The 19,522-nt window shown below is 57.0% G+C and overlaps 8 protein-coding genes across 8 annotated transcripts; 4 read left to right on the forward strand and 4 right to left on the reverse strand.

Moving 5' to 3' along the window:
• Positions 1 to 210: 210 nt before the first annotated feature.
• MSY001_0110 (uncharacterized protein) lies at positions 211 to 3,899 on the forward strand (the record flags this gene model as incomplete). The annotated part of the gene is made up of 4 exons (XM_018883143.1): positions 211 to 258; positions 338 to 513; positions 603 to 1,067; positions 1,118 to 3,899. The coding sequence occupies 4 exons, from the start codon at positions 211 to 213 to the stop codon at positions 3,897 to 3,899; spliced, it is 3,471 nt and encodes a 1,156-aa protein (XP_018738755.1).
• Positions 3,900 to 3,971: 72 nt separating this feature from the next.
• On the reverse strand, positions 3,972 to 6,090 carry MSY001_0111 (uncharacterized protein; the record flags this gene model as incomplete). The annotated part of the gene is made up of 2 exons (XM_018883154.1): positions 3,972 to 4,067; positions 4,120 to 6,090. The coding sequence occupies 2 exons, from the start codon at positions 6,088 to 6,090 to the stop codon at positions 3,972 to 3,974; spliced, it is 2,067 nt and encodes a 688-aa protein (XP_018738756.1).
• Positions 6,091 to 6,189: 99 nt separating this feature from the next.
• MSY001_0112 (uncharacterized protein) lies at positions 6,190 to 7,065 on the reverse strand (the record flags this gene model as incomplete). The annotated part of the gene is made up of 1 exon (XM_018883165.1): positions 6,190 to 7,065. The coding sequence occupies one exon, from the start codon at positions 7,063 to 7,065 to the stop codon at positions 6,190 to 6,192; it is 876 nt and encodes a 291-aa protein (XP_018738757.1).
• A 249-nt stretch (positions 7,066 to 7,314) lies between these two features.
• Positions 7,315 to 7,824, forward strand: MSY001_0113 (uncharacterized protein; the record flags this gene model as incomplete). Its single annotated transcript, XM_018883176.1, has 2 exons — positions 7,315 to 7,350; positions 7,396 to 7,824. The coding sequence occupies 2 exons, from the start codon at positions 7,315 to 7,317 to the stop codon at positions 7,822 to 7,824; spliced, it is 465 nt and encodes a 154-aa protein (XP_018738758.1).
• Positions 7,825 to 9,165: 1,341 nt separating this feature from the next.
• MSY001_0114 (uncharacterized protein) lies at positions 9,166 to 10,234 on the forward strand (the record flags this gene model as incomplete). The annotated part of the gene is made up of 2 exons (XM_018883187.1): positions 9,166 to 10,142; positions 10,204 to 10,234. 2 exons carry the CDS (start codon positions 9,166 to 9,168, stop codon positions 10,232 to 10,234), a joined length of 1,008 nt encoding a protein of 335 aa, XP_018738759.1.
• A 1,324-nt stretch (positions 10,235 to 11,558) lies between these two features.
• On the reverse strand, positions 11,559 to 13,078 carry MSY001_0115 (uncharacterized protein; the record flags this gene model as incomplete). Its single annotated transcript, XM_018883198.1, has 6 exons — positions 11,559 to 11,586; positions 11,627 to 11,651; positions 11,675 to 11,732; positions 11,756 to 12,102; positions 12,175 to 12,225; positions 12,256 to 13,078. 6 exons carry the CDS (start codon positions 13,076 to 13,078, stop codon positions 11,559 to 11,561), a joined length of 1,332 nt encoding a protein of 443 aa, XP_018738760.1.
• Positions 13,079 to 15,471: 2,393 nt separating this feature from the next.
• On the forward strand, positions 15,472 to 16,017 carry MSY001_0116 (uncharacterized protein; the record flags this gene model as incomplete). The annotated part of the gene is made up of 1 exon (XM_018883209.1): positions 15,472 to 16,017. The coding sequence occupies one exon, from the start codon at positions 15,472 to 15,474 to the stop codon at positions 16,015 to 16,017; it is 546 nt and encodes a 181-aa protein (XP_018738761.1).
• Positions 16,018 to 16,020: 3 nt separating this feature from the next.
• On the reverse strand, positions 16,021 to 17,409 carry MSY001_0117 (uncharacterized protein; the record flags this gene model as incomplete). The annotated part of the gene is made up of 2 exons (XM_018883221.1): positions 16,021 to 16,642; positions 16,958 to 17,409. 2 exons carry the CDS (start codon positions 17,407 to 17,409, stop codon positions 16,021 to 16,023), a joined length of 1,074 nt encoding a protein of 357 aa, XP_018738762.1.
• Between the last annotated feature and the right edge of the window lie 2,113 nt (positions 17,410 to 19,522).

Below are 19,522 nucleotides of genomic sequence, written 5' to 3' on the forward strand. Positions count from 1 at the left end.
GTATAGTCAAAAAGACTATAAGGGCGCGTTGCGTGAATATTATTATGCAGTGCTTGTACGTCAGCCTACTAAGACAGCATTTGTCCGGCCTCGATTCAAGTGCGCTGTCCGGCGTTGCGCCACGTCCGGAGGTAGCATCGACCGACCTACGTGAAGGCCAGCGGCACTTGAGTCAAGTGCGCTCGAATGTGCGTATCTATACTAACACAGATGGCCGCATGCTTCCTTGCACTTGCGCGCTACGACCGTGCGGCTGAGGTGTGTGATCAGGCACTTGCCGGTGATGCGACCAATGCCAAAGCCATGTATGTCCTATATCTAATGCAGCTTCCGCAAGGCGCAAGCACTTCGCCTGCGCGGCGATGTATACGCGGCGCGCGACTGGCTCGCGCGCCCCGCACATGCCAAGTATCTCGACGATGCCGATTTTCTCGCTGAAAAGGCTCGAATTGATACGCAGATTCGCACACGCGAGCGTTCAAGTGCTACGCAGTGGCGCGGCTTCCTAACATAGTGTCAGATCCACGCCCCCTGCCGCTCACCTCCACCTGCCGCACGATTAGTCTCCCACCGATGCGGTGGCTAGCGCCATTTCATCCAAGCACGGCGGCGGTCGCAGGGGTCGCTGTGCATGCGTGGTGGCATGGGTATACGTATCTGTGCCTAGCACATCATGCAAGCCTATCGTTCTACACACTCGACGACGAGGCCCCAACGCCGACAGGCTGCGAAGCCGCGCCTGTGCGTGTGCGCCAGGTGCGTCTACATGCGCGTGTGCTGGCCATGGAGGCAGTACGTCGCGCGCGAGGGCCCGATGCACTTCTTGTGCTCACTGACCACCCGACGCCGCGCCTCGTACGCATTGAGCCACGCGGAACGTGGGACGTGCACACAGTGCAGGTTTGGGACCTGCACCTGGCAGGACGGACCGCCGCCGAATTGGGCCTTGGCCTCGCAGTAGAGCTGGAGGGCGCAGATGGTGCACCGGGTCGCTGGGTGCTCGCTCATGTGTATACAGGGCAAGTGCGCCTCTTGTCGCTCGATACGAAGCAGAACTGGGACGCACGGTACGTATCTATGACTAACATAGTCTCGATGATGTCGTCCTTATCGCAAGTGTCGTCCTGGCCCGTAAACCATCGACACCAGCCATGTTGGCTCTTCTCACAGTATCGACTGCTGCAGCATCGCAGGGACAGCCCGTGCTTACCTTCCACACTATCCATGCAGCGCGCCACGCTCTGCGCCCTGTGCCGTGGAGCGACGCTGAGCCTTCTTCCTCTGTGCCGATCCCGGACGCTGACGCCTTCGGAGCTCACTATCTCGTTGCGCTGCCTGCGGATGCAGGCGGTGGTGTCCTTCTGTTTTGTGAGCACAGTGTATTCTTTGTTCCGCCACCCACGATCGCTGCGCGCGGCGTCGGGACAAAGCCCGCTCCCAAACGCGCACGTCCGTCGCCGCCCGCCTTGCAGCATACAAGTCTCGCCCAGGGTGGACAGGTCGTTGCGGCCTGTGTGCTTCCCACTTCCATGTATCCCGTTCTCTATGCTATGGCGGACGGCAGCCTCTTTGTGATGCAAGGCCCATGGGCCCCTTCAGCGGGCGCTGCGCGCTTCGATGTACGGTGCCTGGCTCGTGGACTGTCTGTGCCTGCAGGTCCACATGCTCTGACGCCGCTAAGCGACCAGATTGTGGTTCTTGCGAGCGCTACGAGCGACTCGCACCTGGGACTCGTGGACCGTGGATGGCACTCCATTCATACGTGGCCACATGCAGGGCCCGTTCTGGATTTGGCTATTGCAGCACCCGCTGCAGGCCCTGCTGCGCCGCCGCGCCTACTGCGAGCTTGTGGTGCGCCTCCTGCTTACTGCCTTCAGCTACTCTCTCACGCGCTACCGACTATGCTTCACGCAGAAGGCGCAGCGCCCGAATGCATTGATCTCTATGCATGCCATACCCCGAGTCCCTCAGGGCTTCACACGACGGCGCTTGTGGCCGTGTACACACACGAGGCACATGTGTACGATGCATCACTGGTGCTCCGCAGCGCCGTGGCCGGCCGTGTCGTGTACGCGGCCGGCGTCGGTGGACATCCTCTGCTTGTGACGCGCACGCACATTGAGTGGCAGGACAAGACATGGGCGCCAGAGGCTGAGGTGGTGGCCGCTTACGCGGCTGGCGACCATGTCCTTATCGGCCTACATGGCGGGCGTGTGGTGCTGCTACGTGCGAGCGCCTCTACCGGGTTGACGGTCGTGAGCGAGCAGGTTCTTCGGGCCGAAGTGGCGTGCGTTTGGCTAGGCGACGATGTACTCGTCGGCCTCTGGGATGCGTCGGTGATTCGTCTGGCAGTGCCTACGCTCCATACTAAGCAAACATGGACACAGGTCGCTCCCAGTGTGCCATCGTGTGTGCTTCTTCATGCATGGGTGCCGGAATCTCCCCCCGGGCTCGTGCTAGGTACAGTCGATGGCCGTGTGCTCGTGCTGGATGGAGAAACAGTGGCCCATTCCCTGCAGCTGCGTGGGTCGCGTGTGCGTTGCGAACCATGCGCGCTTGATGTGCTTGGCCTGCGTGGTACGGGTCTCCTGCTTGGCACTCGCACCGATGCGGGCCTACTCTATGCAGTAGGCGGCCAGTGGCAGTACAGTCCATGGCCTGCGCACGGCGTTGATGCACTCGTGCGTGTGTACCTTCCCAGGAGCCCTGCGCTACACTGCGCAGTGCTAGCACATGCACGACTCACGTTGCACAGCGTCACGGGCGTGCAGCAGGACCATGTGACTACAGCGCCGCTCGGCGCCGAGGCACCCACGAGTGTGAGTCTTGCGTCGGAGCACGCTGTCGTCGCATTATGGGATGAGGATGCGACCCGTGGCCGTGTTGCCCTGTGCGACCGCAGGTCGCTCGAACATCGTGCCGAGATGGTGCTGCCCGTGCCGGAGCGACCAAGCTGCGTGCACGTCGCGCGCATCAATGAGACCGAACATGTATTCCTCGGCACGGGCTATGTGACGACCGCAGGCACTGCGCCCACATCGGGGCGCGTGATTGTCGGGCGTTTAGACGGCACGCACATCGAGATGCTAGGCGCGCTGGACGTGCCAGGTCATGTTCTAGGTGTGGCGTACGTGCCCCACTATATTGTCGCAGCTGTGGATGCACAAGTGCACACATACGCATGGGACGCAGACGCCCGGTGCTTGCATCCAGTCGCGCGCTGGGGCTGCGCGTTCATGGCGAGCTGCATCGCGGCACACGAGTCGACGATTGTGGTGGGTGACGCGATGCACTCGCTCACGGTGCTGCACATCGAGGCAGACGGTACGTTGCGCGAGCTGGCGCGCGACTTGGACCCGTACTGGACAACAGCGGTCGGTATCTACGATGTGGCCGGCCAAGAGTATGTCGGCGCGGACATTGCGATGAATATGTTTGTCGCGCAGCGCTTGGCACTGCCCGAGTCTGCGCCGCGCGAGGCTTGGTCCCACGTGATGCGACGCACGACGGCGTTTCACTATGGCGACATGGTCAATCGGCTCGTGCGTGCGAGCGAGGGCTGTGTGTATGTCGGCGCTGCGGCGGGGGGTGTGGGTATGTTGACTGACTTGGCGCCTCACGACGCGCAGGTGCTTGGCTACCTGCAAGAGGCACTCGCGAGCGAGACTTGCAGTGTGGACGGCGTACCGTGGGCGGTCTGGCGCACGCTGCGTACCGATACGCGCGAGGCACCACCGCTCGGCGTGATTGATGGCGAGTTTGTGCGTGGCTTCCTTACATGTGATGAGGCGCAGCGTGCTAGTATCCTGACGGCCGCGCAGCGTCTCGCGCACGACGCGGCCTGCCGCGAAGCGCTCCACGAGACGGCGCTCAGGTCGCTGCTGAGCCGCCTTCCGTAGCGACATACACAGCACCCACGTGCTGCAACACACAGGCGATGCCAGTCGCCCGATTGAGGACGCCAATATGACCTAGCACGTGGTATCCCGCCTCGAGGAGGTGTAGCTCGAGATCCGCGGCGCAACTCTGCCCTGGTGCGAGGCGGCCCAGTGACACACATGGTCGTTCTGGAAGCACAGTGTCCTGGCTTGCACTCTGGGTGTCAGGGTGCCACTGCACCTCGAGGTCCATTTCCTCCGTGCTCAGATGGAAGAGCGACACATGCAATAGTGCACGCCCCAGGCCTAAGGTCGGCGCATGCTGCGTTACGTTTACCTTTGCAAGTAGTGCACCATGCAGTGACGCCATAGCAGACGCCATTTCTCCGGGATCACAGCCTTTTGTGCTGACATCCGCTTGGTTCCATGCGATGGCACGGCGAGTGGGCGCACCGGGCGCCTCACTCGCACGGAGCAGGCCCGAGTTCGCTCGCCATGGCTTTGGCGGCGGCGGCGGCGCGTCATTGGGCGACGCAGAGACCATGCGAGCTGCCTGCATGAAGGGCGCCGCATCGATGGCGCCGGCCGCTCGGCGCAAGGCCTGCTTGGCGATCATCGTGCGCTGGAGGTCGTTTTGTGCGAGACCCGTGTAAACAGAGGCACAGTAGTCAGAGAGATATGTGCTTGGCGCTGCTTCCCCGCCGCGTGCCGGTGTGCCGCGCAAAACGACGCGCGCGTGGCGGCAGGGTAGCCAAGCAGCCATCGTGGCTGCTGTTTGACTCACATCCATGTGCGCACACTCAATGCGCACGGTGTACAGTAGATTGTGCTGACTGAGTGGTCCAATGTGCATAGGAAACACGTTCGACGCATAAAGCGGCTCCACGATCATCTTCACGTCGTCCGCATCGGCGAGCGGATCCATGCGCTGTCCGCCGTACGACGCGCTGCCAATTTGCAGCGTGACATCGTGCAGCACAAACGGCGTGTCGATCGACCCGTTCTCCAGCTCCACCCACACGATCATGGCGTATGTGCCGCGCGGTGTCGGGCAGAGACGGCGTTGCTGGTAAATGCGCACTGAAAGCATGATTTCAACCGTCACATCGAGGTGGGCTGCGCGGCACAGCGTCACAAGACCACTGAGTGCGAGCGTCGGTACATCCACCGTGTCGTCAGGAGCTGCAGGGGGCTCCGATGGAACAGGCAGAGAGGTCGAGCGATGCATTCCGCCTGGCGCAGGTTTGGGCGGCGTTGTCCATGAGCTGAGCGCAATATCAGCATCCGACGCGAGGGCGGCGGCTTCGAGTTCTTTGGCACGTCGCACACGCTGCGCAAGGTGCACGGCCTCGCTCCAGGGTGTCACGATATCAGACCCTAGCACACCAGGCATGAGCATCGACGTTGGAAGCAGCGTGAGCTGGTCCGCCAGATGCTTGTGTCGCTGCTCGGGCGTTTCGTCAGGGACCTTGACGGAGGCGGCCAGCTCGCTTAGCATATCTGCTTCGATCATGTACGGGTCGCCAGAAAGCGCGCAAGGATGTACTGAGTGCGCCGTGTAGTGGAACGGCGTCTGTGGCCGCGGCGCGTCCGCGTGCGCGACCAGTGTGCCAAGATCAAGGCGCAGGCGCAGGTCGGAATTGATGCGCACTGACGCGACTTTTCCCCGGGCTCTCCTCCACGGCATGACCAGATCACAGTACCAGTGCATGTGCCACGCCTTGGACGCCGTGTCGTAGACAATACCATTGAGCCCAGAGTCTTCGCCGAATGGTGTTATGCTTGAGGGTGTTTCTTCCTCACAACTTGGGAGTCGCACGCAAAAGTCAGTGTGCGGCTCCATGCCCTGCCATGCGTACACAGTCACCGGCGACGTAGGCTCTTCAAGGAACGCAGCTTGCACTCGAAGCTGCAAAGAAGTGGCTAGCGCAACGAGACGCGGAGGGAGACGCTGCAGAGACTCATTATCAAGCACGGTCACAGCCTCGGTTGCCTCCCGCGGCGGCGGAAGGCGGCTGGGGAGGGACGGCAGGCGCAAGTGCACCCGCACCCGCACCTGCTCGTCGTACGGAATGTGCGCCTGGGTCCCGGTGGGTGCACCTTCAGGCATCGCCATGCTTAGTTCAGACGCCGCAAAGATGGCGGATAGGTCCGCACACACTTCGCGCGCCTCATGAAAGGCCAGCGTTGGCGACAGCACGCGCCCCTGCATAGCGAGCCACCGTGGACGTGGCGCGTCAGGCCGTGCGACGACGACCACGTGCCTTGGCCGAGAAAAAGCTGGGCGTCTATTACACGACTACGATTCGACTCAAGCCTCAAAGGTGAGCGAGGCACCAATCTTGTGGGCGCTCGCATCAGTAGTGCCCGACGAGATCTTAAGGGTGTCGAGCGCGAGACCAAAGGTGGCCTTGATGCCAGGACGCAGGGCCTGGGCGTAGCCGAGGGCCAGGATACCGGAGTTGTTGATCTTGGCCTTGATGAACGCAGCGTTGTCAAGGTAGGTCTTGGTACCGACCTCGAGGTTCACGTTGCTGGCAGCCTTCGAGTCGTAGGTGGCGCGGGCGCTGGCCTCAATGTCGGCATTCACGCGGTGGTAGTACGAGGCGCTGTAGGTCGACAGGTTGCCGAGAGCGTGCAGCGTGACGGCGTACTCAGGAGCGTGGAAGCCAGCAGCCAGGTTGTAGCGGGCCAGCTTCTTGTCCTTGGCGCTGTAGGCGGCCTCGGCACCGAACAGGAAGCCGTCACGGCCGACCACGGCATCGGCGGTCAGCAGCGGGCCCTTGAAGGCATCCACAAAGTTGCGCACATGCACACCGGGCGCCTTGTAGGTGAGCGCCACCAGGGCGTTCTTCGCTTGCTTCTCAGGCACGAGCGTCGAGATCACCTCGAGCTTCAGGCCCTTGGCGACGTGGTTCTCCAGCTCAATGTGGTTGCGGAGCACATTGGCAGTCGACCAGGCCTGCGTGAAAGCCAGACCCTTCTTGCGGTCGGCCCAGCTCGCCTCCAGGTCGCCGCTGATGGTCGACGACTTGTTGTCGTGCAGACCCAGCACTTTGAAGGTCACACCCGAGGGCGTGCGCGTCTTCACCTCCAGGGTCGAGCCGTGGATCGGGTAGTCCTTACCAAGGATGTCGGACGCGGCCTTACCGAGGTCCTTCCAGCTGGGCGGCACGGGAATCGACATGGTGACGTGAGAATGGATGCAATGGTAGAAGAGCACTCCGGGGTGGGCTCGGGCCAGTGCGTTCCGTGCTGGCAACACCCGCCTTTCGGCCGGGACCGGCGGACCCACTCATGCACGTGCCCTAGTCGCGTGCGTAAGGGAGCAGGTGGCGACAGGCGCTGCTAGCGTGCCACTCCCGCTCGGCCGTGCTCCCGCTAGGCAAGTGTGCTGGTCGTCGACCGCGTGACGGTCGTCAAATTCGTGGCTCGCATGCTCCCGCACCAGCAGAACAAGATTGATACCTCAGTGCGTTTACACTACATTATCTCAGCTGCTAACACGCCGTCATAGTCTTTGAGTGAGGAAGAGCAAAAGCTGTTCCGCCTCTACGGCAAGCTGCCGAACCGCAAGGACTTGCTGGCCAACAAGCTCAAGGAACGCAAGTACTTCGACTCCGGTGACTATGCCCTGTCCAAAGCTGGCCGCGCACCGAAGCAGTCGGTTGGTACGGCCATCCCGAATCCCGAGATGGTGCCGCATGCGGCAGCCAGCCCAGGAGCTCACATGGGATCAACTGCGCAGCCGATCCCCGGCACTCTGTCCCCTGCTTCCCCAGGTGCGCATATGGGTCTCTCTCGCAGTCCCTCTGGCTCGCGTCGTTTGTCGACGAGCGGCGGATCATTTACCGACAGTGGCTCGCGCTCTTCCTTCCCTGTCGCTACGGGTGCCGTGAACAGCAGCCCTACACGCGAGCCGACCAGCTCTCTCAGCCGCGAGTAGGCGATTCTTCAGCAGGACGCACACAATGTGTCTTCTGAGCCATGCCATGTTGACCGTGCGCTTTTGTGCGCCCGGCCTAGGTTCCCATAGCTTGTATGTACTCACTCCATGGACCGGCCCTACCACGTGGCAATTTCATAGAGACAGCTCCACTTTTGCGGCGGCTGTCCACGCACGTTATGCTGGCCCTCACCGAGCTGGAAGATTCGCTCGACACTCTTTTAAAGGTCATGGCATCAGCAATTGCCTACACATCCCGAAAAGCTAGTCACAAACAAGTAAATCCTCAGGTCCCGCTGACAACGCTTGGGAACGCGGAAGGCCTAGCACCGGATGCCATGGAAGCGAGTCGCGATGAGCTCATTGCCGACTTAATCACACAGGCTAAAGATTTACAGCGCCGAATTCAAGAACTTCCTTCTACGGATCAGTCTGACGAGGCACAGGTATGTGTCTGCTCCTAACAGCAGATAGAGGCCTTGGCGGACTTGGAGCGCGATTTGCACGAAGCGAACCAAGACTATAAGCAGGCACTCAGCGAGACGGGTACGAAATCAATACTCACCAAAGATCGTCTTTCTCGTCAGCTGGACGACACGCTCGCGCGACTGTGCTCCGAGCGCCAAGAGGCTCGCTCTGCCTTGGACGCTCCAGGCAAGTTTCCTGTCACGTGATACGGTGGAGGCGTGAAACAGCTGATTTTGGTCGACTGATGGCCAAGTGGCGCCACACGCCTTGATCAAGCACGTAATGGATTCCTGGAAGTGGGCGGGGCTAGACCCTACCATGGAACGACCACTGTACGAAGACCCAAAGCCCTGGAAGGGTATGCCGGGGTTGGCGACCTCCCCCAAGCCTTGGTCGTCAGTGGACCTTCCTGACCTTTTCCTCACGAATCTCATTCACGACGTGGATCATACATTTACAGACGATTCTCTGACGGACTTTTCTGGCTCTGGTGGACCGTCAGGCAGCGACACAGAAAATAGTCCTCATGCTTTTGAGGACTTTCTCCTTCGGAATGAGTCCCCCGAGTGCATAGAGACCTCATCCCAGCCTCTCCTTACGCAAACAGCGCCTGCCCCTATGTTCGACCTGGCGGCCGTGGACTTTGTTCCTGTGATGCCGATGTTCGCAACCGATCCTATGGGCCACCCAAGTGCACCTCTGGCTGAACCAGCATTTTGTGCTGCATCCACTGATATGCCTTCCACCCTGAGCACTATAGCGCGGGCACCCTCGATGCCGTCGTCGTCGATGCCATCCACCGAAGAGTCGGTGCCGTCGCCTGTCTCGCTTATGCAGTCGCCAACGTCACCCGTATCTTCAACGTCCTCTGTTATGACGGGCCAGGCCCTGGAAGAGTCTCTTCTTGCACCCATCCGCATGATGCCTGGCTCCAACATGGATGCGCGCTCGGCACTCGCTCAGCTTCGGTCCTCTAGTGCGCCTGAGCCTGCATGCGCGCGTCCTAAGCTGAATCGCTCCTCATCGTCAATGTCAGCCGCTGCCGCGCGCCGTGCGAACCCTGCGCCTAAATCTGCGCCAGCAGACGACACTTCACCGTGGTCGAAAAAGACAGCTCACAATGCGATTGAACGACGGTATCGCAGCAACATTAATGACCGCATCGCTGGTCTACGTGATGTCGTACCGGCTTTGCGTGAAATGCGGCCGCGGGACGGCCGACGTAAGCGCCGTCGTGGCAAAGCCGAGACGGAGGAGCTGGTGGATGGTGTGACAGCTGCGACCAAGCTTAGCAAGGCGGCCGTCTTGACCAAGGCCACCGAGTACATCTGCTATCTCAAGTCGCGTGAGGTTCAGCTGAGCCGCGAGGTCGCAGGCCTTCACATGCTTATCCGCAGTCTTGATGGTGGCGAGGAACTTCTCTCTCAATTCGGGACGGAAATGGACAAGATCCATTCGGCACATCCCCCCATTGATGCCGTATATGGTGATGCAAGTCCGCGCCCTATTCCCGAGGAAGGCGATGAGCTGGCTGACGACTCGGACGACGCTGACGACGCTGATGAGTCTGCGTCATCTGACTCACCGGAGCCCGAGCGCGCTTCCAAGACGGCTCGATACATGTTCGGCGCTTTTGCTGGACTTTCTTTCATGGGCCGTTCGTCAGACTGGGGGGCAGACTCTGCACCGACTTCATCTCATGTGCGTGTGCTGGGTGCTACTCACCAGCTGGTCAAGCGCGCTTCGACCTACTTGCCACAGCCTCACCCGTACGACCATGTGCCTCTTGTCGCTCTTGTGGTCGAGGTTCTGCAAGCAGGAGCACTTGCACTCGCGGTGTTTATGTGCATGTATGTATTGACGTGCCGCGCCGGTACATGGATGCGCAAGCGGAGTTTGAACAAGGCCAAGAAACTGCAGTTGGCGCAACCGTCTTCGATGATATTGCCGTCGCCGGTGGAGCACGCCGCCTCCTCGCCGCTTGTCATGCTAAGCACGGCATCCCGTGTATACGACGCTTTGGGCACGCAGCTTAAGATTCCTGCAACCTCGATCGGCCTTTCCCTGAGTCTAGTGTGGCAATGCGTCCTGCTCATTCTGGTTCATGTCCCGGGCGTACGCTATGTGTGGTTACACAGCGAGGACTCTACAACTGCTTTACTCACGAGACGCTCAATAATGCGCCGTGGCGAGATGGAGCTGTCTCTGGAAGACGATTCCTCGCGGCGCGGATCTCTGCGCTACTGGCACACTGTGCTAGCGCTTGAGCGGTACCACTTCCTGTATGGCTTCTCAGTGGATGAGCAGCTACTCCTCGCTCTCTTGCTTTACAATGCAGCACGTCGTGCGTACCTTCCATGGGGCATGTCGCGGGCAGTGCGTCTCTGGCGTTCGGCCGCAGTGGCCCTGGTCGATGAGCCCAAGGTTTCAGACGATACGCGCCGTCGGCTGGCGCCGATGCTAAGTCTGCCGCTACCTGTTGCCTGGGCTCATGTGCGCGATGCCAATGTTGCTACTGACGGGCCAGTCTCCGTCCCTCCACTCTGCAACTTGATGGAGACACTTCGCAACGAGTCGCTTCTGTCTTTCTGGACGACAGTGCTAGCGAGTATGATGCGTGCGAGCGATACTTCTAGTGCACAGGCGTGCCTGGCGCCTGCGGTGCTGGATGTGGTTTCTGACGCTGCCTCGCTGACCCAGCTCCAAAAGGACTTGGGCTCACTCACTAACGAGTGTCCGCCTCGCACAGCACCAGCCGCCGAGCAGCTTGTGGTGGCACATGGTGTGCTCGCGTTAGCAAGTGGCCATATGCGGCTGGCACGGCACATGGCGCGAGCACTTGCAGCGATGCAGCCTCGCACACGGGGCGCCAGCGAGTTCGTGGCTCTTCTTCACGATACGGAGAGCTGCCGCAGCAAGACACCAGTCGGCCCGGTGGATATGTTGTCTTGCGTTGCGATTGGCTGGATGCGTCTGCAGCGTGCGAATGCGCTAAGCGATGCGTCACAGAGGCGTGTAACGCTGGTGGCAGCGATGGGCGCACTACAGACACTCGCCTCGCAGTGTCTTTGGACGTTTGTGTCGCCAGAGCCTACTAAGGGCGAAGAGGCCGAGACTCCTCTGCCTCGGTCGAGCTCGGGGCCTTCGCTCGAGCATGCTTTGGATACGTTGATGGACAACCTCTCTGTTATGGCAGTACCTGTATAATTACAAATTTTTTGACTTCTTAGAGGCTGGCGTTTGTAGCACCATTGACACTTTGTCCGTTAGTGTCGTGGCTTCGTCGAGGGAGAGCTGGCTGAGCACACGGGCCTTCCCTCCAGGTACTACGTACACATTGACAGTGTACGCTGTGGCCTCTGGCGTAAGTGTATCAACATACGGTAGCTCTCGGAGAGGTAACCTTGGAGAAGCAGCTCCACAACAAGGCGCTCGCAATCCTGCCTAAGTAGAATGTACGTACCTCGCGCGACAAGGTAACTTTGCCACCCAAACTGGGAAGATCCAGCTGCATCTTGGCGGGATGTGGCGCACCGCTATTGTCCACCTTACGGAACTGCGCGTGATTCAAGCCTCGGACCAGGTCAGCGAGGCCACTTAAGGTTACACGTCCATTGTGCAGGTGCACCTCCTCCGCAGCTCGCACAACCTTCCATGCAGACAGCGACACGTCTGTAACCTGTGCGGCCAGACCACGCTCGCAGTTATCGCAGACCCCGCATGATGATACGCCGTCAGGATCTTCAAAGTACTGCGCAAAGAGCGTCCGGCGGCACAGGTTCGATTGGGCATAATTCATCATGGCAAACACTGGGTGAGTTCACAAGCGTACATTTTCGCTGTGCGCCCACTTCCCCGGCCGTCATGGCACTCACGCGGGACATGTCTCCGGGTCGATAGAGGAGAACACAGTCAGCTGCATGTCCATCGCGCCTGTGTTAGTGGATTGCACGTACCCCGCACGTCCCGTCTCTTGGTAATACCCATCTAGCGACTTGGATATACACGCGTGGATCACAAAACGTACATTGCCCTTGTCAATACCCATCCCGAAGGCAATCGTGGCACACACGACAGAAATGTCACCCGTGCGCCACAGCCTGTGTACATTCTGCTTTTCTGCCTCGTCCAGATCAGAATGATACACGCCGGTGCGGATCCGCCCATGGCTTAGCTGTGCAATCGCATGCGCAAGTGTGTGGGTATCTTTGCGGCTCAAACAATATACAATGCCGGACTGATTCTCATGGTGCGAAAGGATGTATGAAACCATTTGCTCTTGCGAGGCCACCGTGCTGGATGGGCGAGTAAGTACTCGATAGTAGAGGTTGGGCCGGTGCAATGGGGCGCGAAAGTAGATGGTTCGGCGCGACTGAGCATGGGATGGGTCTGTCGTACTGGGCAGACCAAGGATTCGTAATACGTCCTGCAGTGTACGCTTGCCGAGTGTGGCAGACAGACCCATGATAGGCGTTTGAGGAAAAAGCTTCCGACACAGTGACAACTTGTTGTAATCGGGACGATAGTCGTGGCCCATCATGCTACAGCAGTGGGCCTCATCGACCACGATCCTGGCAAGCCGTCCTGCCTCATACGCCTGTTGCAAAGCCGCCAGTAGCTGCTTGGACTTAACGATACGCTCAGGAGTGACATACAGTAGATGCGGCATATCGACACCCGTGCGAACCTGACGCAAAATTACTTGCGCTTCGTCTTTGGATACCGTACTTGAAAGAAGGGCGCACGAGACCTGCCGCTCACGCAGGTGCATAACCTGGTCAGACATAAGCGCAATTAGCGGAGAAATAACCAGGTACATTGCGTCACTAAGTAGAGATGGAAGTTGGTAGCACAACGACTTGCCAGCGCCCGTCGGCATGACAACAATTATGTCTCGGTGATCCATGACGGCATTGCACACTGCCTCCTGACACAGGCGAAATGATTCAATGCCAAATATCTCATGGGCCTGATGCGCAAGCTCAGTAGTCCATGGAAATTTTCCATTTGCATAGTCTACCGCATGGACATCAGCAAGGACCGCCCGTTCGCGCTGAGCCTCGAACAGGCCTTGTCGCTGATCCTCCAATTCCTGGCGTCGGCGACGCAAATCGTCAATTTGCGTCTGGATTAGTTCAAGCTCCCTGTCAATATCTGATACCCTGTCAAGGAGCTCTGGCTCCAGCTCGCTCTTGATAAGCGCCCCTAGAACGTCAACATCATCGTCACTGCTCTCCGCAATTGTCATGTGTGGAGGGCAAAGGGACCAAACAGACAGCAACCATGGAATGGGAGGACGGTCTACTGGGCATCACACTCGAAGATTCAGATGATGATGCACGGGAAGCAAAGAAGGATCGCAAGCAAAAACGAATAAGGCAAGCATTCTTACATGCTAGGGATACCTACACTGCCAAGTTAGACACCAATGAGTGGTTCCGCGAAGGCCTCACGCTTCGTTCTGTGGACGAGATGGACATGGATACAAGATCATCTCAGCGTATCCAAGCCATATTGAACCTTTATTATTATCGAAAAGAGTACCAACTTGCATGGGTTTGGTCTCGTGCGCTCCTACGACGTCTGTATGTGCTCGGGGAGGAAGTACGATGGTATCATGGTAGACCTGCCTTTCGGACACCAGTGGCTACTGACAAAGCCGCCCTGCTGCATTCTAACTCAGCTGTTGCTAAAGAGACACTTGACACGGCGCTGAGGTGCATTCTTCACCACAATATACCCCTCGAGGAGGCAGAGCCTGTGCTTGCCGCAGGATTTGAGAAAGCCCGCCTCCCGACAAACAATTATGCGATCCTCTGGCACGATGGGAAATCTGATGAAAAGGAAACCAAGGCATGTGCTGTACGTATACTGTGCTCATGTTAGTGGACCCACAATCCTGGCCTTTGTCTGTCCTTGGGAGACGCATGCCAGGCTATGGACCTGGCTAGACCTGCCGTCGAGGCATATGCATTGGCTGCCGGCGCTCGCGGACCTCACTGGCGTATTTGCGCTCAATTATTACATTCACTGTGTGACATGGTGAAGAAAGAACCTGCTAGCTCGGTCGATTCACTGAGGGTGCTCGCCCGGGCCTGTGCCACTTGTGCACTGTCATCGTGCCCATCCAAGCTACGGCAAACCCTTTTACATGACATCCTTTCATTCCCGTGGATGTCAGTTCAAAATGATAAAATTGCGGAAACAGATAGCTGGGATGAGCCAGCGATTGTATCAGCAGCACCGGAGCTGCCCCGCGAGACGTACTTGGCGTTATCCTACTCTCTAAAGCGGCGCGGTGAGATTGCCGCATTGTCACAACGGCTCCCTGACATGGTTTCTATGACTAGGGATTTACTTCAAAATGGGAGCGCAGATTCATTCGCCCTGGAGGAGGACGACTTGGCCGAGAGTGCCCCACGCAGCGTACGAGCCTTGTAGCTAGTCATAGGGTTAAGTGGAGGTATAGTTCTCCCTGCAACACCGGTTGGTTCCACCATGCGACAAGATCCGCTCCCTGCGCCGACGCGGCCCTATCTCGCGCTGGGACTCGAGGGAAGTGCAAACAAACTTGGTGCTGGCATTGTTCGGCACAGTCCACCAGCGGAATCTGGACCTGGTTCTGCCCTTAACCAGGCCCGCGTGGATATTTTGTCCAATGTTCGGCATACCTATGTGACTCCGCCTGGCCAAGGTTTTCTACCAAGTGATACAGCTAAGCACCATAAGCACTGGATATTGCGTGTAGTAACGGAAGCCGTCAAAGCGGCTGGCATAAAGAGTCTTTCTGAGGTCGACTGTATTTGTTTCACGAAAGGACCAGGTATGGGTGCACCATTGCAAGCTGTATCACTGGTGGCACGCACGCTCGCGCTCATGTACAATAAGCCACTAGTTGGTGTGAATCATTGTGTCGGTCACATTGAAATGGGTCGCACGATTACAGGCGCGCAAAACCCGGTTGTTCTTTATGTTTCTGGTGGGAATACCCAGGTGATTGCTTATTCTGCACAGCGCTACCGGATTTTTGGAGAAACCCTGGATATTGCTGTGGGAAACTGTCTGGATCGATTTGCCCGCGTGATTGGACTATCAAACGATCCATCACCTGGGTACAATATCGAGCAGGAAGCAAAAAAGGGACAGCGGCTTTTTCCCTTGCCATATGGAACAAAGGGCATGGATGTATCGCTGGCGGGTATTCTCAGCGCCACAGAGGCGTATACAAAAGATGCACGCTTTAAGCCCAATACAACACAGCCAAACGATGATATTCCTGTCGGTGCGCTCGCCAATGGGCGTCAATGGCACGGCAGCACGCAGCATTCGCTGGAACATACGTCACCTACGGCTACTGTCCAGTCCCTAGATGGTGATGCGGATATTATCACGCCTGCTGATCTATGCTTCAGCTTGCAAGAGCATATGTTTGCCATGCTGGTGGAAATTACAGAGCGAGCTATGGCACATATTGGAAGTAAAGATGTGCTAATTGTAGGTGGTGTGGGAAGCAATGCGCGACTCCAAGATATGATGGGCATTATGGCTAAGGAACGCGGTGGAAGTGTCTTTGCCACAGACGAACGTTTCTGCATCGACAATGGGATTATGATCGCCCATGCGGGACTACTCGCATTCCGAACAGGATACTCCACGCCTTTCGCCAAGACAACAACGACGCAACGCTATCGCACAGACACTCCTGTAATTTCGTGGCGCAGCTAAAAACTACACTAGTGGGGCATATTGCACATCTTGACCAACTTGTCGGATTTCCACTTGACCCGTCTTGTCGAAGTGTTTTCCGAGTACATACACATAGGGGTATCCCAGCAGATCCGCATCAAACAAGCGAGAGCCGAGCGATTGGCCAACGCGGTCGTCGAGAGCAATATCGTTAAGAGGAACTTGGATATTCGTTTGAGATGAGTCGCCTTGCTCAAAACCGGATGCAAGCTGTGAGCACAGCTTCAGTGCAGCCTCCATCTGTTTGTGTGATGCCGGAAGGACTAGGGCTGAAAATGGTGCTAGACCAGAAGGCCAGACAAATCCCTCCCGCGCGCGTGTCTTGCTGTTTTGGCTTGACTGAAGGGCATGGAAGAGATTCATACTAGTTTGTGCCAAAGCGCCAAGGATGCGCGTCACTCCAATGCCATAACAACCCATCTGCAAGGGCTCCTTTTTCTGACTGCCAGATCCAACAGACCTGGGAACAACACCATAGCCCAGAGCCGCAGAGTATTTTGTTCCCAATAAAAAGGTATGGCCCACCTCAATAGCGCGATGTTCTTGCAGATGCCCCACGCCACAAGAAGCACACGTGTCTCCTACACGAGCCAAGCGAATTGCACTGGTTTTCATAGCACTTGGGTTTGGTACATCTGTCAAGTCACAACCACGGGCATCGGCCACAGTCTGTCGGACGAGATCAACGATTTGGTGTGGCGGAACATTGCTGCAGCTGGTATCCAACCAAATATAGACGGGGAGGTTGCCCTCACCCTGATACGGTTGACATTGCGAAAATGGCGCCGCAGAGGGATTAACGCTGGTCCCGGCAGGTACAACTGCAACGTGTAGGCTAGTGCTGTTCGAGTACAAATGCACATGGACCCGGCCTGTGGACGAACAAACATCTGAAGAGGGTTCCAAAGCTGTTGCGCACTCCTGGTTCGATGCATACGAGCAGTGATCGCAGGAAAAGAGGGTGTCTTCGCCGGCGCTGTCCTCGACATGATATTCGTGGGAAAAGCTTCCGCCCATTGATCCGGAATCAGCAGCCGCCTGCGTCAGTATTACAAACAAACACACCTCAATCCACGTTGGTCGAGCTGGAAGGGACGGAAGATGCGACCAATTAAAGATCCGATGGAATATATTATGATAGGCCTGTCGAACATCAGCATATGTCGAAGTCGCCTCTTCGGCAGTGGCATCAAAGGTATACAGATCCTTCATGAGAAACTCTTTGGTACGGAGAAGTCCAGCTCGTGGACGAGGCTCATCGCGAAACTTGCGACCAATCTGATAGACACGAACAGGCAATGATTTGACACTGTCAATTTCGGAACCGATGAGTTTGGTGACTTCCTCTTCGTGGGTAGGCGCCAAGATCATTTCTGTATTTCGACGATCCTTGAACCGAAAAAGCTGTGTGAGAAAATAGCACGCACTTCGCTACCCATGGCGTCCACACGTCCAGTTTTATGCCAGAGCGAGGAAGAGAGAAGCTGCGGCATTTCCAGGCGCGATGCACCGACCTGGCCATCAGTAGGGGAAGCGTACCGCATCCATTTCTTCTTCTATAATTTGAATGATCTTACTGAGAATCCTCAGCCCCATAGGTAGGAAAGAGTAGGTGCCTGAACCGGACTGCCGCACATACCCACCCCGCAACAAGAGTTTCAGGCTATCCAAAGTGTCTGACGAAGCGATGGCATCCGCAGAACAAGTCGGAAAAAATATTTTACTGAGTCTCTTAGGTCCCGTGCTGTAGGTACGAGTAGAATGCGCGCAGAGAGCTGTTGGGAAACGAGCGAGCTTCATCGACACCTAGCTGTGTGGCTTCCTTTGCCAAGAGGTGCACGATGTGGTCCACTTTACTAAGCAGAGCCACTCTGACCCCGCGTGCGCACGGACGACGGAATTAGCCTGCGCCGACATTGGCGCGAGAAGGTGATGCAGTGGTATCTTGTCCTAGCTGTGTTTGGAGCGGTATTTGGCTCGGGTATATGTGCAAACTTTAGCATTTGTCGTGAGTCTAGTGGGCAAGAGTTTTATACCGATTTTTATTGGTGGCCATGGGCCGACCCAACGGATGGCCAGGTCAAGTACGTGCATCGACGCTCACGACAATAGATATGTGGACCAGAAGACTTCCCAGGATCAAAATTTATCTTACGTGGATTCCTCTAATCGCTTTGTTTTGGCTGTTGATACGGGACCTACTGTCCCTATCGGTGGCAAGCAACCAGAGATTGGGCGTCGATCCAACAGGATTCATTCAACTTACTTGATGGGCGATGGTTTTGTGATCATAAAAGTCAACCATATACCGACAGGATGCGCGTAAGTAATCTACATACTTACAAAGTACCTGGCCTGCATTTTGGACGGCCACACCGGGCGTCTGGCCGGAAGGCGGAGAAATTGATATCATCGAAGGTGCGAACGGCCAAGGCGACAACTTGGCCAGTATGCATACAACAAACGGGTGTATGGTAGACACGGATGTTAGCAAATCACAGCTAGGGTATGATAATGTGCTTGCTGATGTTTAGGGAGTTCAGACAAGGAAATTGCTCGTACCAGCCTGGATGCTCTTCCTCATTTACAAAGAATACGTTTGGACCAGCAATCAACCAAAAGTGTGTGATAACTACTAACGGCAGTGGTGGTGGCTACTTCGTCATGATGAGAGATACCTCTCTTCACGGTGCAGGGGCATGTATCTTTTACTTACTCTAGATCTCTGTGTACTTTTGGAACAGCTCTACTAATCCTGACCGTCTACCTGCAGCCGTCGGGGCAGCGCCACATCTTGCACCTACGTCCATCACCACTGATGAAGTGGTAAGCTGGGGTAAGCCCCAAGTATTTTTTGGAGCCGACAATGGACCCGGCTCACCATGCCCATTATCCAAATACATGGGGATGCATGAAATTATCATTGATACGACGTGCGTATTCGAGTCACTTACACACAGTATGTGCGGCTATTGTATGTCCAGGTGACTCACCGTTAGGGGACAACTCAACTTTTCAAGATGCTGGATGCCAGGCACCTTCATGCCAGGACTATTTAATCGGTACGCTAGAATCGCTAACCCTAGCCAATGGATCTGCATTTTCAAACGCTCGTTGGGAGATTGACTATGTACGGGTGTATGCCAACCAATGTGTCGCGCGCAAAGATATTTCAGGAGCAGTATCACTTGTATCGAATGTCCAGTGGGTCATTGCAATGGCACTAGGAATCACTATCATCATGGCCGTGGGGCTTTCCTCGGAACTATGACACATTTTTGGATATCTCTGTTTTGGCTTGCATCGATGCGCGCTTAAGATCCACACGGCATTGCTCTGGAAGTTGGAACGTATCCATAAGTTGGGTGGCTCGCCTGGGACCCATAATCAAAGACCAGTCATTGGGAAGAGAGACGGTCTCTCCGTCTCCGTCCTGGGTGCAGATTTCATCTAATTTGGCGTCGGGAATTAGGTCCATCAAGTT

This window comes from Malassezia sympodialis, genomic scaffold (genome assembly GCF_000349305.1).
Source record: "Malassezia sympodialis ATCC 42132 genomic scaffold, msy_sf_1, whole genome shotgun sequence".
NCBI classification, from domain to species: domain Eukaryota; kingdom Fungi; phylum Basidiomycota; class Malasseziomycetes; order Malasseziales; family Malasseziaceae; genus Malassezia; species Malassezia sympodialis.